Raw genomic sequence first — 19237 nt, 5'->3', positions numbered from 1 at the left:
GGAGGTAGATTTTGTTAGTATCAGGTAAAGGTGCAGCTAGACACAGACAGTGAATAATTCTTTTATTTTGTTGAAAGTACAGATACTTTAAAGAGGTAAAGAATATCCTCCAGAAGAAGTAAAGTGCATTCATGTTGTTGACTATGAAAATAGATTTATTTTTTTTAATGTAATATTCAAATTTAATGTGATTTAAAGACTTTACATAGTCGTAATAACTTAGCTGGTTTTTTTTTTTTTTTTTTGCTTTTAATAAGTGACCACTGTTAAAGCATTGCATTTAACTGAATTGGTCATACATATTTTATATTTTAAGAGGAAAGAGTAAATCAATAGATTGAGTAGGTTACCAAAATAAGTAATAAATATGAAAATAAATTATTGAGAAGTGCCAATGTTCCTCATACATATAAAAACTACCTTATAGGAGAATAGAGAAGAACCAGGGGGGAAATTAAGCATCAAAGTCTGAGAAGTCTATGAGAACAGACTTGTGGATTAAAACCTACAGTTCAAACCATTATTGTTAGTGTGAACCTCAGGATATATTTTAATCCAGAATTTTATGTGTGCCATATTTATTAAGCCACATGTGTCTATGGGTTTTCTTTTTTATTCTAAATTATGGAGCATTAAATAGAAAAAAATTTTTGTGCAAACGCACAGTTGAATTAAAAAATCACAAAAATAAAATTCAAATTATAGTTAACACAAATACAAGATGAATATAATTGATAACTTTACTCGGGATTTTAAGAATAAATTCAAAGCTCGTACATGACACCATGTGGGACTCTCTAAGATTAAAAATATACTGTGTAAATACTTCAAGTGTTTGCATATTTGATTTACATTTTAAGTTAATAATTCACAAAGAAAACTTAATTTATATTATAATTTTTGTTTCTTATAATTGTAAATTTTTTAATAGATGAATTGTCATTAAAAATGAATCAGCAATAGTTACCATGCATGTATTAAAATACATGAAAAATAAGGTGACAAATAATTGGAAAATACTTCATATGATAATTGTTGCTGGATAATTATTAAAAAAATAGCACATGCTAAGTGCTATGATTTTATTCTCTCCTTAAGTGAGTTGATTTGAAAGGTTTCATTTTAAGGCATGTAGGGTGAGATTTCCTATGAATCTTTTTTTAAAAATGATCACAATTAATACAAAATTTGAGAACACATTCAACACTAAAGGAAACGAGAAATGTTCTTAATGCTTCCTCTGTCTTTGACTTGGAGCATATTTCAAATATTATTTGAATAATACAAAATTTAAACACCTTTATATGGTATCATTCTTAAAATTTTCAGACATTAACATTTCTTATGAGACTTAGTGCTTTTAATTTTTGCACTAATGAGATATATACTTTTATTTTTTCTGTATAGCAATTTTCTTCTCATTAGTTCATTAATCTCATATGACTATTACATCTAATAGTGATTTTTTTTTAACAGAAAAGTCACTCTTTCTTGTTTCAAATCCCTGTATACATTTCTAAGATGAAATTTAATTTAAGACCTCAAAGTAGCAATGAATACTTAACATGTGATCCTTTTCTGATGAATAAATAATTTCTAATCCCTTCAACTTAATAGTACTATGTGTTGAAAACATATTTTGGGAATTTTTGAAATGTAAATTGATATGCCCCAAATCTTAGTATTTATATATTATCTTAAATTTTTTTCATTACAATTCCACCTAATAAGAGGGCACTGATGAAAACATACCCTCATTTCTATCTCAGGTAGTACCCCTAAACTTGCTCAGATTGATCTTTTCACTGCATAATTAATTCAAGTTGGGATTTTTTTTTTTTTCCAGATGCACAAGGTCTCAGTGTGTGTTATTCACTGGTAGCAAATTCACTATTTAGAAAAACACTTATACCCCTTCTCCCTGCCAGCAGCTTACTGATGTAGTTACTAGAAAAGTTAATGGGACCCTAAGTTTAGACAACAGCTAAAAATATCTGCAAGTTCCTAAGCATATGATTCTTATTAATATTTTATCCCTCTAAATTTTAAAGGAACAGATATGCTAATAAAGAATGTAATGGTCTCTTAAAAAATTGAACTGCTTTTGTAAACAGTGATGTTTTCATTTTTAAAAGAGACCATATAAAAAATCAGGTAAATTAAATTATATAGTGATAATGTGGTAATAAATATATATAATAAGTATTGAATAATATTCAGAGTAGTCAATAAATGTAAACATTCTGTCAAACAGGAAAAACCAAAGTCAACTTTCAGATTTTAATGCAAAGAAGCTATTGCTATAACATCATCACAAATACCTCTTTGTGAATCCCTGATCTCTGTCTTTTTAAAGCAGCCTTTTAACTCTCACAGGGAAGTGTTGGGGCTGTGATGTGATGGTAGTGTGAGGATAGGATAATATGTGTATCATGGTGTGTATGTGTGTCTATGTATGTGTGTACATGTAGATATTGGTGGCTGGTAGAAGCAGTGTATATGTAGAGGAGTAAAGTTAAATAAACTTATTTTAGTAGAAAAATATTTAGTTGGTTTTAGAGATGCTTTAAAATTAAGGAACAGTTATTACTCATATATTCTCACATTTTTCAGTATTTCTATTAAATCCAGATTAAATTCCATTGGCTAGTGTCTCAATAAATACCACTAACAGTAGGATATAGAGTATATAAATCAGGAAACTATTTGCTTTTTTTTACACATCATGCTACTTTACAACTAAGGGAAAGACTAATAAACTTACATTAAAAGGTTTTTTAAAAGTATGAAAAATTCTCCACTACAGTGAAATCAGCAAATATATTAGAAATATACACCAGATTTAGCATACTAAAATTTTCTTTACAGTTTTGGTTATATAAAGAATATGTCTGTATCAAGTTTCCATGGTGAAGGTAGATGAGATTTATAATTTCCTATCCATGATTTACCCTATTCAATTCATGACATATGTAGATCCACAGTGAAGAACTCTTAATATATATGTGTATACTTATATGTCACCCCTCTCCTTCCTAGCCATTGCTTTTAATTCCTTGAAAGGAAAGTGAATGTTAAATGAATTTGATTTCAGTTTGGAAAGAGACGAAAAAATCAACTTTCCTCCAAAATTCAAAGTTATGGAATAATTAAGTTTTTACTTGATTAGAAAAACATTAAGGGGCAAACGTTCAAAGTGGAGAGTTCTAAGTCAGCTGAACTTCCATTCATGCTAATGGGAGGTTGTTGGCTAAGTTCCCTGGACAGTGCTTTGAACATACCATCAGAACTTTAAAAAATGCCATGAACCGCATTGAAACATGGAATATTTTTAGATTATCCACTCCTTTTAAACACAACAAAGAAGAAAAAATGTAAAGGCAAGCAGTCTTTTTTTTTTTTTTCTCGTTTTTCTTTTCTTTTTTTTTTAAGCACTCATGAAAAAAGGATGTGGACATTTTTCAGTAATGCTGTTCCTGGTTGTAAAGCCCTTGAATATTATACAGTTAGAAACCTACCAAAAAATTATTTGGTGTCAGTGAACTAGTCCAAAACTAGTCTAAAAACAGAAAAGTAGTGATCTTATTTAGAAAAAAGTGCATTCTTTCATTCCAAAATTCAACAGCAAATACAGTATTTTTAAGAAGTCAGAGAGTAAGATTTTTGTATGACTTCTCTGTTGACAAATATATACGCAGTTTTAGACAATATGTGTCGATTCTAGCACATCGTTTTAAAATGATCACTTACAAGACTAGGATTGGTGGAGGGATGGAGGAGACATAGAATGAGCCCACTTGGACAGCAGTAGATTTATTAAAGCACAAGCTCAGACGACCTTGTCGTTTAATCAAATATCGCCTTCAAATATTAACAGACGTAGATGATCTAGAACAAAGATGATACCTGCTGGGTTATCCCTAAGGTGATCAGACGGCATCTAGATTATATTCTGTTGTCAGTGCTGGATGTTAATAAGGGTGAAGGGTGTTGACAACCTCTAGCATATCCAGAGGAACGTGACTGGAATGATACCATCTGGAAATCACGTCATATGAGGAATCCTTAGAGGAAGGAGACTTGTGATCGTATAATAACCGCCTGATGATATTTGAAGGTTTTCCCATGTAAGAAGGTTGCTACTTATTCTGTATCATTTTAAGGGACAGACATAGAAGAGATAGATAGAGAAAGATAACACTCACTTTTTTACAGAGCTCTCCAAAAGGGACTGGAATGTTTTTTTAAACAGGGTGAGCTTCTTATCACAGGAATTGAACATAATTGAAAATGTACAAGGGTTTTTTGCATTTGGAAAGAAGCTGGACTTCAATAGCGTTTCCTGATCCTAGGTGATTTTAAGAATTGCTTGTGTGTATTATCATTGCCATTATTTTAGTACAAATCCCCTCAGCCACACCCCCTGCTTAATGAATCAGAATCGCCAGGAAGATGCATCTGTGGTGGATAATAAGTGTTTAACAGAAAAAAAACAAACCCAAAAAACTGCCTAGGCAAATATAGTCAACAGGGTCTAGCTTTGTAATTTTCATGATTTCTGTTAAGATTGTGTAGTATGGTGATTCTAGCATTCAAATCATGAAAAAAATTTTAGATATATTAGCATAAATTGTCCATAAAGCTTTGATTACGTCTGCAAGATGGATCAGTCCAAATTTCATATTCTTAGAGATTTTTCCATTGTTTAATAAATGTGTATAAAGGGTTTTTCATATACTGTGTCAGGCCTGGGGATGAGAAAACAGTTGTGAGTGATCATTGGGAATTTTGCTTTCAGAAAGTGGAGTCTATGAACAACCAAAAACTTAGGGTTATTAATAAGTAAATAACAATTTCAACTCATAAGACTAGTTTTTATGTCATTGTAGCATTTATTAAGATTTCTTGGGTTCAGATTTGACCTCTACCATTGGAGTTATGCCATCTTGGGTGAGATTCTTAAACTCTTTGTTCTATAGTTTTACCTTTTACGAAATGGGGATAGTAAAAGCACATACCTTTTCCGATGTCAAAACGATTAGAAGTCTTCATCATGCTTTTAACATAATGCTTGACACGTGGTAATTAATTGATAACTGTTAGCTATCATGAGCGTGATCTTGATCGTCATCATCAGACGTTTTAAACATCCAGAGGGAATGCTTCAGAGGAAGCAAAACCTCAGTTCACTGGGGATATTATTTTTTATGATTTGCATCTAACTTTAATATAGAAACCAACTAGATCCCCAAAGTCTAATGAAAACATGCCAGAAATTTGAAAATCAAAGAAAGGCTGGGAAGAGAGGGGTGATAGAGATCATGGAAACAGGGCATAGCAGTAAAAACATGTGACAGCATCACTACCCATGAGAATATTTGGGTATCCCCTCAAGTCCAACTAAAGTATTGCTGTTTGTAAATTGCTTTATTAATCTGTCTGTTCAGAAGACATTTCTATATGTTGTATTTCATGAAAAGTAATGCATTTAACTTGCTTGATCATGTTCAGGTAAGAAGTTTTGATCAAAATAACAATATTTGCTCATGTCATGGAAAGTGGAGAATTTCTTTTCATTTTATACATAGATTACTGTTCATTCTTTCAGGGGAAAAATATTTTAAATTTAAATTCATAGATTTCCTTCCTTGCTTTTACTCTCCTTATTTTTTCTTTTTGACTGAGTTGTTAAATATATTTCTATGCATTTGGAATACAAGTAGATGATTTTAATAATAAATTCTAGCAACACTGTGTATAAGTTGAGGGATCCTTTAACAAACATAAAATATAAATAATCTTTCTCCACCACTATCTTGCCTTGCATTTATTTTTTCAAAAGTAAGCAAACAAGTTCACTTTCATTTCCTGAAAGCCCTTTTGTCAGACATATGACTCTGGTTTTTGCAGTGTAGCACAATGTTCGATTGAATGTCAGAGGAAAATAACCCAGATCAAGTTAGAAGAGCTAGTTTGACAGACTAATGACATTAACAGCCCCTCCTGTTGGTTTGAGATACATAACTCAGCAGTCACTGGCACCAATCATCATATTTTGGCTAAAGTGGGATACATATACTAGAATGAACCAAAATTAAAACAGCATAGCCCATGACGATTTAAGGATTGATAATGTATGCAAATCGTGATGGACAGCTAGCTAGATAGCTAGATAGATGTCTATAGAGATCTCTCACAGATTTGACGTATTTAAAGCAGCTTAGAAAATATTTCTATAAAGAACTTTAAAATAAACAATACTAAAATGAGCATCTTGCCAACCACTGAAGCACCACTTAAGGGATAATATTTGTTGTTCAGTTTAAAACTGGTTGTGGTCCTTTCTAAGTGACAGAGTAGCATCTCTACAGTGTAATCTAGAAGATTCATCAACATATTTTTGGCTATTAATTGAAAATAAGTTGTCTTAAAAAGTATGGCTTCAGCTTGGGTGTTGTAAGACTATACCAGAGGCTATATGTAGCAGACTGAAATTTCTATGTAAAAATAAATATGAGAAAACAGTTCTTGTATATGTGTTGAAATAATTGATGATTGCATTCTTATTATGATTTTAAAAAAGAAAAGAAAGTCAGATGGGATAAACATATATACTGTTGTTGTGTTCTAGTCTAAATCTATTGTAATAATACTGTAAAAGGCATATAATTTTTAAATTTCATTTTCTAAGGCTGCATCTCTCTGCCATGCTATACCAAGCAACATTTTCCTTCTTTTTTCCCAGCTCCTGCCGTTTATCAGGATTTTCTCTGTGCTTCTCAGTCATGCATGTGATCACTTTTTTTTTTGCCCTTGTTTAAATACCTAGTCTAAGATACCTCCTATTTAAAATTCATAGTATACAAATTCTACTTAATGTTTCTTTTACATGCTAGTAACTTTAGAGAAATTTGTATTTGCTGATAATATTGCACTGAAATGTTTCCTGTAGAGATTTAATAAGATGAGATGTGAATTTCTTGGGCACAAATGATAACCCAGTTTTCAATCTTATATAAGATGTTATCTAGTACTTTATTTATATTCATATGATATTTTTGCTAATACTTGCATATTTTTCTCAACTGTGCTTTCGTTATTGGGTAATAGTCAAGTTTTAGAATTCTAAATCTGTTCTACATGTCATACTTCTGCTGCAACCTCACTATATCATATATAAATCATAGAATAAAATGTTTAAAATATGTGTATAATTGTCCTTTTCACAGAGCTATGTATTCAAGACTATAGGAAATGAAAAACAATGAAACAGTGAACATTTTCCAAAATGAGTTTGATCAAAAGTATCTCTAAAGAACAAACAGCCTCGTATCAGCATCGTTTTCCAGCACAAACTACCACACCAAGAGTCCAGATGTGGAATTTAAAAAAACAAATGCAATTGTGTAATTTTGTTTAGAAAGATGAAAACTATATTTAAACTTAAAACCATATTTTTAACCACTTTTCTAAGCACATGAATTGGTCAGGAATCATGACTAAATCTTCCAGATTTCATTTTAAAAATCATGACTATAAAAAGAATACTCAAGAGATTGACATGTTTTGAGAGTATTTTATGTGGTCAAATATGTGGGTTTTGGTGATCCATTCCAGTATAACAAACTAGAAGAATCTTTCAAATAATTATTTTTCAGTAATTGCTTGATGTACTCAGAATGAAATTACAGACCACCCAATAGGAGCAAACAATGAACAGCTAACAAAACTTCGTCAATACAGTTTCACAAAAGTAAGGGAACAAAAGTGAGAACGCGTAAATGTAATATTTGTTGTTTTATATATTCCAGATTCAGAACAATTTGTGGGCAGGAAATGCGAGTGGTGGTTCTGTGGTCACTTCATGCATGTTACCACGTGACACTTCCTCCTGTATGACACCTTACTCTCACTCGCCTCGGACAGATTCCAGTTACACAGGGTTTTCAAACCACCAGAACCAGTTCAGCCACGTGCCCCTCAACAATTTTTTCACTGACTCTCTTCTTACCGGGGCTACCAATGGACATGCATTTGAAACAAAGCCAGAGTTTGAAAGGAGGTCCTCCAGTATCGCAGTTCTTCGAATGAAAGCCAAGGAGCACACTGCCAATATTTCATGGGCCATGTAACATACAGTACTCTTTTCTTTTTCTCTTAATGGCAAAGTAAAACATTCTTATTTCTCATATTTAAAGGATACCACAATAAGCTGCTGTGTGTGGAATTGCTAAAGGTCAAGATATACAGTGAGACCAGCTTAAATGAATAGTTGTTATTATTTAACATTAAAATCTAAGAATGAGCCTCTGAAAAGACTAAATAGGTTTACCATGCATCCGTCTCCACAAACTCTGTTTTAGTAGTAAGATTTTTTTTCTATTGTACGAGTCGATGAAATATGATCATGCAGCTTCTGAAAAGAATAAATGTATTAAACAAATTCCTCTGTTATAGATTGATTTATGTTAGTTCTGTATAACAAGAAATCCCTTGTAAAATAATACCTGAAAAAGGAGGAAATGCACTGGGGAAAATGTCAAGATACCAAAGCTGTCAGGTAAATATTGAAGCAGGGTGTTTGGGGGAGTTAACGGCCATTTCTCCCTCTCCGGCTCCAAGACACAATGGGCATATCCTCTGTTGCTGAGAATTTATCTACAGGCCTTGAAGATTTTTTTACCTCTACATGTTTTGGTGAATTTCCACTCCGTGAAAAAAGGACTCTTCGGAAATGACCAGCATTTGCATGAAATATTCGGGCATCGTTTCCTGAAACCATGTGGCTAAAGGTGATAACTGAAATATCCTGGTGTGATTTAAAATACAGTCACAAGAACAGTTTGTATAAGTGCCATCTTTTTAATGAAAAAGCCAGCACGGACTCAGCAATTAATTATCACACACAAGAGAAAATGAAAGTTACAAAACCCGCTGTTGCTTTTAAACTAAAATGGTCAATTAAACTGTACACACAAACATCTAATAAATACACTCAAAGAAATATTTTCAGTTAAAGGAGCAGCAGTTGGAATCTGTATTTATTTCATGAGTATGTGCAAGTGCACGTGTGTGTGTGTTTGTTTTTTGACATAGAAGCTCTAAGCAGTTTTTGCTACTGTGGTTTTGCACAGGGAATTAAAATGTCAGAAGGCTCTCTAAAATTTCTGGTGGAAAAGAAGAGAAGAAAAATACATTGCATCTGGAAAATTGCTAACCCCTTTGATTTACTTCTCCTCCCTTTCCCCTGTCACATTCCAGGCTTTTTCAGATGAGTGAAATGTCAACCTCCTTGAAAGACTCTTAAGTTCATAAAGGCAAAGTAAATTAATTGAAATGAAGATGGGTTCCATGGCTTGGATCAGAGCACGATCTACGCTTAGTACTCACTTAGAATCTTCCTTGTGGTTCCTACAACCTTTAGGGATATGCTTGGAAGCCCTAAAGGCTGAAGGGCAAGAATAAATGAATTTTTAAAATTAAATTTCAGAAAAAGTACTTAAATCCAGTAAGTGTCTGTTTCTAGTGGGAAAATATTTACAGCAGTTAGACATCTTCTGTAATAAAATTTTAAATCAAGCAGATGATGGAGATGAGTGATGTCCTAAACAAACATTCTTTGACTTCATAATAACTCTGTTCTTTATTACTTTTGTGTTCTCTCTTTTTCGTTTGGTTCCCAAGACAAACTTGTTCAACTTTGGCCCTGAGAATTATGCTTACATGCAGGAGCTTTTGTCAAAGGATTGTTTAGGCAGCTGTTAAATATCCTTCATGTTTTAGAAGAGCATGACTTCTTTTAATACACACATATATGTGGTCAGTAGGAATTTGTGAACTAAAACTTAGAACTAAAATGTGAGATTTTTTTTTTTCAAAAATTTCCCCAATCAGTGGTGTCCATGTTCATTTTCTTCTGCTTTCATAATTGAAATTTTAGTGTCCCTTGCCTAATAACTTATATTTTTTAAATGAGACAAAACTCATTTTTGAATCAAGTTTGAATTTTACTTCCTTATTTTTTCCTTCTCTAAATTTTTTCCTCATTAATTCTAATAATTAGTTGGAGCTTCTGTAACTCAGTTCTTTTCAAGGTAAATAACATCTTTTTAATTGAAGTTCTGTGTCTTCAATGCTTTGTATAAGTTTAATTCAATCAGCACTTTTTTTTTTTTTTTTTTGACACCTACAGTGTGTGAAGTACTATTTGGGATAATAAAAAAACTAATGGAACCATGGTTCTTGCCCTTGATGAGTTCACAGTCTTCCTGGACAGACACATGCCTAAAGTTTGCACCCTCAACCGTGCTTCACATTTTATGAAGGTAGTAAGAATTGCACGAATTTTCTTGTGTTAACATTCTGACCTTTGTTTTTATTGGCTGAAAATTTTATTACACATTTAAGTGACTAAAATAAAACAAAAATGAACGTCTGATGTAGTAGGATAAGATAAAGCTAAAACAAAAAGTGCATAGATGCACTTCCTGAATTTTCTCTTGCTCTTTCTGAACTTAGGTTAACAAAGTATTATAAACTAGAATTCATAACACTCACAAAAATGTTGAATGTACGTACTCAAAGGAGAAACTAAGGAGCATTTCGTTTACTTTTATTTTGGTTCACTATTGACAGTATCGAAACTGGGTATTTTGGTTCATTAAGTAGTTGACCCACTTGGACATTTGTTCCTGTAACAATTTCATCCTCTATTTGCCCCTTCCACACTTCTCTTGCACAGATGGTTTAATAGATGATTCTTATACTCTTTTTCTTCCTGAGTGAGTTGGTTAAGGTTTGGACCTTATGATAAGAAAGAAATTTAATGGAGTATTAGCTAAAGTATGCAGTTTCTTTCATAAACATAAAATTAAATTTCAGAAAATGGTTTGTGGAATTCTGAAAATATTTATTTATGGACATTAAATACTGATTATTTTCTTCTTATGTAACTTTTCATGAAAGCAGAGAAATAAAGCCACTGTAATCTTTGCCCTCAGTCCTGACAACATATCTTAAAAGAATAACAGAGTTACTTAACCTATATAACCTTGAGGAAACTCATGAAATTGTGCGTATAAATTACTGGAGTGTATTAGTTTCATCGTTTCCATTGGCTGTTGATTTTTTTACCTCCAAGGAAGGGGTGAGGAGCAGACCGATGCACTTAACACAGTTTTTACAAAGATGATAATGCTATTGTTTCCTTCTAGTATCTTTACTTTTTCATCTCAAATTCTGGATGCTTATTTGACTTCCATGGTACAATTCATACATCACCTCCCTGTGTTTTATATAATGCTGTTTGATATATAACGTTGTAGTTTTAGTTTATCAGCAACTAAACCATGCCTTGGTGAGAAATAAGAAATGAAAAGATCAACTACAGTGTTTGCATAAGCTGTTTGAAATTTTCAAGTAATTTTCTAAACTTACCAGTGACCCTAACTTTTGTCTTTCAACATTTAAATCAAATAGTATTGTAAATGATGAGTGATCATGTTAGATATATATTTTTCATTAAAAAAAATGACCACTTTTGCTGCCAAATATTTTAGAAGAAATATGGAGATCATCTTATTTTTAAAATTCTACTTGGATTGACTTCTCTTTTCTCTTTTCAGGATATAAAGATGTATGTTTATTATTAAAACATAATTGCTAACTTTAAGCCATTTCTACTTTAAGAAATTAGTCATCTAAAATTCAAACAGACATTATTTCCTTATAGCTATTCATATTTTGCATTGAAGAAAGTATGACTTTTTGTGAGGGAATCTATTTAATAGAATGATATGTATTGAATAGTACTTTTGTTCTTAGCATATATTGCATATATTTTATACAAGCCAGGCAATAATGTCACTAATGATGCAAATGAAAACAAGATCATAAGTGAAATACCTAACAGTAGTAGAGTCAGCATTTATGGCACAGAACCTCAAAAACAGATTAAATGCGATATTGGTTTCACAGTGTATAGTAAATGCTAAAACGGGATTTTGTTTTATTTTAATAACTCTACTTTTTAAATAAACATACTGCCGTCATTTATCCTGGAAATATGTTGCAAAAATGGTGAGCAAGGCTTCAGGGCAGGATCTAGCTAATTCTTCAGTTTTACTGCATAAAATAGTAGAGGATTAACAGAAGTTTTTTTCTTCTTAGTCTGAGAGTTGTATACCACTATGCATTTTTCTAAGTTCAAGGGACAAATAAATGACTTGAGTATTTCATCATGACACTATTTTATAGCGTGTCTGACTTTAGAAAAAGAGACACTGCATACTGAAGGTTTTCATGCATCTTCACATAATATATACTTGTAATATTTTTTAATCTATTTACCTTGACATACACTTTAAAGACTTAAGACAATAATTCAGAACAATTACCAGCATTGTCAAAACACAAATTTTCAGTAGAAGGCAAAAGGAGCCCCCTACAGGTTACTCACACAGTCCAGTTAGGGAAGATGAAAAGATTCAAATGCTCAAAATCTCTCCATATCGCTAGAGAAGAGTTCATAATGTAGGGAGAGTGGGTATAGGAGGGTGTATCTCCGGATAGAACTGAGAGGATACATAAACTGAGATAGAAAAGTAATTAGATCTTTGTTTCCACTAACACCTAGAATGAAACATAGCATTTTATTTATGAATGGACAACAAATCTGAGTAGTTTTAGCAGTACCTGTGTTTTTGTCACCAATAGAAAGAACAGATATTTGCATATTACATTTATTAGAGTTATTAAAGATATCCTGAAATAATTCAAGTTTATCACTTGATTAGGACAGTTTTCAAACTGCTTCAATAGTTTCAAACTACTTCAAAGTTAGGGTAAGTTTTAGCTCTGTTGCTGGATCTTGTTATCTGTCGATAAAGATTCACAGGTACTACTACATCCTAAAATTAGTTTTGTAAATATCTGAACACCTGTATTTTAATATAATTAGTTTCCCTCTTAAGCCTATGTATTTTATTTATTTAAAGACATCTACTAAGGAGTTCATAAGATCACTAAACTACCAGAGGGGTCTATGGCACAAAAGGGATTAAGAAACCCTTTTGATGCACCAGAGTCATTTCTCCAGATTAAATAATTTTTCACCCTAGAGGATGGTCCTATGTTGTGGAAGGAGTATAATAGAGTGCCTAATAATTTATCAGATTATTTATCTCTTACTAGCAGAATAGAGGATTGAAAGAGAATAGGACTTTTTTAAGGCAGGCAGCCCCAGAGCATTCATTGTTGAATGAATGAATGAGGCATTTTAGTGCGGATCACTGAGGAACCAGGACACAGTAGATGGGCGCTAGGCATTGGGAAGAGGCAAGTGGTTTGGGCAGCATCATGGAAAGTTTGGCCTTAGGAATCCTTGCTCCACCACCTTTTAGCTTTAAAGTTTTAGGAAGGTTATTCAATTTCTCTGAGCCTTAGTTTTCTGGATAATTGAAAAAGTTGTATAAAGCTTTGGATTAACAAGGCACTTTCACATTTATTTTCCCTGACTTTCACAATTTTGTGACAGTGGGTATTATTATCATCTCCATTTCACAGATAAGGAAATTTATGCTCAGAGAGTATAAGGAGCTTCTAAGTGCAACACCGCTCCTTCTGCCTTCTTATTCTACATGCTTTCTTTAAAGCTATGAAAAAAAATAATTGAAATATGCATTTGAAAATACTTTATCGTAGTCTGTAAAGTACTTAATTGAAATACTTTTTTTTACAGATTCTAATTTTTCCTCCTGTTGAGTCGATGTTAGATTTTTTCTTCCTTTTCTTCATTTTTTAATATTTAAATTCAGTTTTACTCAATTTATCAAACATTTATTGAGAACTCCCTTTGTGCTAAGACCTTAAAGAAACTACATGCTGGTTGGGGAGATGAAAGAGTACAATAAATAATTAAAATATGGCATGGAAGTGGCTCAAGCAAAATACTATTGGAAAACAGGTAACCAAGCAATTAATTCAGCCATTATAAATAGTCATGGAAAGCTGAAGAGAAGAGGTGGCATTTGAGCCAGACATTGAAAGATGAATAGGAACTTATAAGAGTATAGCATTTTATCTCTCTTTCTCTGAAAGATAACCCAAATATGTCTTGAAAGACTATGTCCATGCTAATTAAAATATTTCCAAACCTTTTTATATATATCACACAACTTTTCTCTCATTTTAGATATTTCTTTTCCTTATTATTATTACTTTATTAACTGGATTGAAGCTCTCAGGTTCAGTGGAGAAATAGTTTGTTTCATTCAATAATGTTTTTCAAGTTTTTTACTCTCATTCAGTGAATATGTGCTGAGCTCATAGTATTACAATGTGCTATGCTAGCCATGGAGGTTATGAATAAATGCAACCATGACTTTTGTCTTCAAGGAATAGTCAGTTTAGTTGGTTGGATAACGTTTGCTGAAACTTACCTAATATGAAAATACAGCAAACATATTTTAATATGATCTTATATAAATGTATAACAGAAAACAAGGAAAAATTGTAAGTGCAGCTTCAAAGTACGCATGCAGAAAGTTGATAGAAAAGTTCAATAAGAAGAAGGTTTCACCCTGGTGTACCCCTTGATCTCTGACCAAGAAAAAGACAGAAGATTCTGAGGTCATTACAGGAAAAATACTCCCTACTCCACGAAAGGGAAAAGAAAAAGAAGCAGCAGCTTGGTGTTGCTTTTGTGTCTTTAACTCTTTGTCTGCCTCAGTATGGTCAAAGTTTGTCTCATTTTATACAAAACTCTTGCCTAAATTTTATAAACAGAGGTTTAATGGACGAATTGCTCTCTCTTATCTAGATCTCTCCATTCCCAGCTGTGAAATTGATTGATGTTTTTAAAGCCCTAAGAAGCCTCCCCCTGTAGATATGTTTTCTGGTTCAAAGGAAAGAAAAAAAAAAAGGCAGGAGAAATTATTCAGGGAAATATCTTTGAAAAAAATTTTAATGACTTAGGAAGAGAGCTATAAGCTAGATGTTATGAAGGGGGAAAACCCTGAAATCAGTCAATGTATTGAGTGAAAATACATGGCTAGAGAGAACTTACTAGGTTTATATAATTATATGGCTCAGATTAACATTTGTAGCTGTGTGACATTTTTTTTAGATTTAAATTTCTTCATGTAATATTTCCATTGGCTTTGGCTGGGATCACTAAGTGTCTGGCAGAACAGAATCAAGATTCTGATCCCAGATGTGTCACTGATGATCAGTGCCACCTCACCTCTCAGTTCTCAGAGTTCAGTTCAATTCAGCAAATATTTATTGAGTGCTTATGGCTGCCGACTTTTCGAAGTCAGAGAAAAATAATGAGATGTTAGTAAAATGTGACATGTCTCGGGCAAGACACAGTTGCATATAGAAAGCCTTTATCATCATTGGCATTTTAAACCAGAAGTTCAATTTAATTGCATCAATAACACCAACAGTATACATTGCTTCAATCTACAATAATTTCCACACTGGATTCTGATTTTTATCTGCAAGAATCACTGGATACAAACCACAGTCCCCAAGGCTTGACTTAGAAGTAAAATAACACCATCCCTGGTCTAGCATCAGTTATACATGTCCCTAATAGCTCAGCTGAGGGACAGCATTAGCCATTATATAAACTAATTGGGTTAATTCTGCTCTGGAATTTAGGCAAATAATGTAACCGAGATAAACAGAGGGTCACTTATGCGTCTACTTGTACACATTTATCTACACTTCTTATTTATACTACTAAATGCTTAAAATAACACTAGGCTATAAATTTGTCTTTTCTTTCTGATTCTCTTGGCAGAGTTTCTTACATGCTTAACTTTTAAAGAGTGGAGTTCGGTCTTCTCTCAAATAAATAAGAGAGCAGTGGAAGGAAAAAACTGCAGCTACAAAGTAGTTCTAACCCATTAAACGCAGATGGCTCACAGGGGGTTTAATCATCGGGAGCGAACACACATCATGCTGAAATATAGAGCTGTTTTCTATCACTTGTTACCATTTGAATGTCTGTCTCAGGAAAGTGAATTCCATATATCTTCCTGGCCATCAGTTGCCCTTTGAATACTCCTCTCTCTGATGTAGCTAGATTTCTCTTCAGAACTTACTGAGATGAATGAGCTCTGGCCACACGTAGAAGTGAAAGAAAACATTTCTTTCTCTGCCAGAACAGATGAGATTCATCATTAGGAGAATGGATTTGACCTTGTAAAGTGGACCAAAGCAATTTACAAACAAACCCCTTTGGGGAAGATTGCCTTTATCCTCGTCCACTGACAGAAGCTTTTTTTTTTTTTTCTTCTTCTTCTTTTTTGGATGTGCTCATAGCTGTGTCTCAAAGTCTGTTGAATCTGATCACCTGAAAAGAATCTAAAATGTGGAATAAGAAATCATCTCTAATTTAAGCCTTCCCATGCAAAGAGAATTTCATGGATACTTAAAAGAAATCATATGGATTTATCCTTGGCTATCATAAGTCAGTTATCAATCATCAGTCAAATTGATCAGAGATCATTAAAGAAATCCATGAAACCAGTTTGATGGCAGCATATACAACAAAACTAGAGTTCAGCATTTAGAGCCTGTTATAAAAATGGTGAAAAACTCAATTTGGGGACAATTTATAATACCTAAGAAAAAGATTGATTGCACTTTGTATCTCTCCTCAACTCACTGTATCAGCTTGTTTAATCTACTTATCTCTTAATTCGTGATCTTTCTTCTATAGTTTCTTTCCCCCACTCCTTATCTATCCCTTCTTCTTTTATCTATTCTCCCCTTTCCTGGAGCCCATACCTAGCCAAAACCCATTCTTCAAGTCTAATGTCTTAGGTGACATTCAGGGAAAGAGCAGCTACCAATCCCTGGGATAACACAGCAACTGTAAGAAAGCAACTTTCTTACTTTCCCTCCGGTGCATGTTTGGCTGATGCTGTTAAGGTGAATGACATAATCTTGAGTAGACCCCGCTGATAAACCACATGGAAGCTGCCCATCTACCATGGTGGACCTGCAATACTTTGGTCTTGCTATTCACTTGTCTTCCTGAATGAGTATATAACCCATTCAGCAATTAGACACTTAGATATGGATTAAAAGTTATTGCTTTATCCCACAAATAATATAATCAGTTGAAGACATTTGTAGAAAGCCATTCCTTCTAAAAATTCTGTGCATTTATTGTATTTATCTTATTTTTCATTTGGCAAACTCTACCTTTTGAAAAACAAAAAACAGGTCAGGTGAAGGATATCAGGCTAGCAAAAGATCAGAGATCTCCATGCATTTTTAAAAGTTCAGAAACTTGAAAAAATTTATTATTGAGGAAAATATTAAATCCACTTATTATTATTATATTTTTACCAGTAGATGGCACTGCACAGGTGTAAGAGACGTCTACGAGAGAGGGTCATCAACCAAGCGGCTGGTGTGAAATGCCCTCCACTAGAATTCTCTCTCATTGTTAAAGTATTGTATCCAGGAATCCCAACAATTGTATGTGAGGAAAGAACAGAAATTCATTAACAGTCATTTTATTTACCAAACACTCGAACAGTGCTTATTACATGACAGATGAGCAAGTCTTCTTATTTCCACTTTCTGATAAGAAAACTGAAGCACAGAGAGGTTCAGATTCTTTAATGTCACACAGCTACTTAAGTGGTAGGACTAGGATTTGGCCCAGGCATTTGATCTAGTCTGTGCTCTCTCTCCTTTGCTCCCTCTCAATTCACTAACATGAATCACTCATTTTTCTAATCAACAGTTTGTAAGGAGCTGACTTGAAAATCTAAGGTATTGAAACTGACAGATTCCAATTAAAGAAACAGAGAAGTTTTAGGATCATGGGGGTAATGTTGAAGAAAGCAAAGGGGTCTTCAAGGGGGAGGGAATATATGGGTCTGTTATGGAGGAAAATAGGGCAAGGTAACAGTAATAAGAAACACCAACAAAGAGGAACAGGTGCTATACATACATAAAATTCACCAATTCACAACTTTGTTTAGAGTCAGGATGCTGCATATTTTTAAGATAAATACATTCTTAATATTGTTCAACTGTATTTTACATTCTAGCTGATGTAGAAAATACTTTAAAAACTTTAATACGTGGATTACAAACTTGTTCGGTGCGTTGCAGCATCAACTCCAGTAATTCTCGCTTCCCCCTTCCTTCGGGCATCTACATCTCTAGTGATATCTCAGAGCTTCAGATTACCCAGAACTGTGCCATCGTGGAAGCCTGAAATGCCACCTTCCCATTCTCTGGCAGTACCCTACACCGTTCACAGATTTTAACTTACTTTCTTCAATGTGCCTGTTACCTGACTCCATCAAATCCTTCAGTCCCTCGGCCTCTGCATGTTTTCTCTGACACTCCCTTCCATATCTCCATTTTTCCTATCCAGCTTAAACTTCACAGCCCACTCTTTCACTACTCTTTGGCCAATACCTTCAAATGCCTGCTGTTTTCCTTTTATCACACCTGCCTCCACCTGGGCTAATCAACATCGCTTAAAAAAAAAATCAGAAATATGTGCAGATTAGCTCCACTAAAAGAATGTATATTAGCTCCACTAAAAATGTGGGCCTTCGGTCCCAAAGGGACCCTCCACATGCCTGAGCCAGTCACTCTTTCTTCCCATTTTCAACCATAAACATTTTGATGCTTGTCCACTCTTCAAATCTTTTACCTTAATGGTCCCCCACCTCGCTGCATCTTCTCCATGAGGGAAAAAAAAAAAAAAAATCCTGTGGGAACTCTGTCAATTTCTTGCCACTACATCGACAAATATACCTGTATCCATAAGTGTTTTCCTTCTTCTGGCTTATTTTAGGGGAAGAGAGATTCTCTTGCTAATTCTAATCCTTGCTCTGTGTCTCATCCTTTTCCATCTTTTCAAGAGTTTTTACAGTATGTCCTGTCTGTTTAAGCTGCTTCTTTCTGCCATTTACCTAACCTCATGTGTTAAATATAATAATAATAATAAAAGTGGGAAAAAAATCTTCACACCCCTTCACTACTTCCAGGTTTGCCCCAAAACTTCCTGTGAAGGTGTATCTGCCCTCGTCTCTTTCACTTGCCATTTATTATTCAAACCTCCACAGCTGGGTTTTGATCTCTACCAATCCATGGAGAGTGCTGTGTTTTGTTCTATTGTTTTCATCTTCCAGTTCTTTTTTAATGCATTTACATTCTATACACATAACTTTAAAAAATGGGGCCATACCCTATT

The 19237-nt window shown here is 33.5% G+C and overlaps 1 protein-coding gene across 11 annotated transcripts in view; it reads left to right on the top strand.

Annotated features, from left to right (window-relative positions):
- The window catches only part of ALX1 (ALX homeobox 1), a 37470-nt gene extending 18742 nt beyond the window's left edge, over positions 1-18728 (top strand). For all 11 annotated transcript variants that reach the window (XM_082419073.1, XM_082419072.1, XM_082419071.1 and 8 more), the window contains one exon: positions 7812-18728. In XM_082419073.1, the coding sequence (XP_082275199.1) occupies positions 7812-8132 (321 nt within the window). In that variant the 3' untranslated portion in view covers positions 8133-18728. The remainder of the gene's footprint in view (positions 1-7811) is intronic.
- The last annotated feature ends 509 nt before the right edge of the window (positions 18729-19237 follow it).

This window comes from Balaenoptera physalus, assembly GCF_965194825.1.
Source record: "Balaenoptera physalus genome assembly, chromosome: 13".
NCBI lineage: Eukaryota > Metazoa > Chordata > Mammalia > Artiodactyla > Balaenopteridae > Balaenoptera > Balaenoptera physalus.
This window is presented reverse-complemented; position numbering and strand designations above follow the sequence as displayed.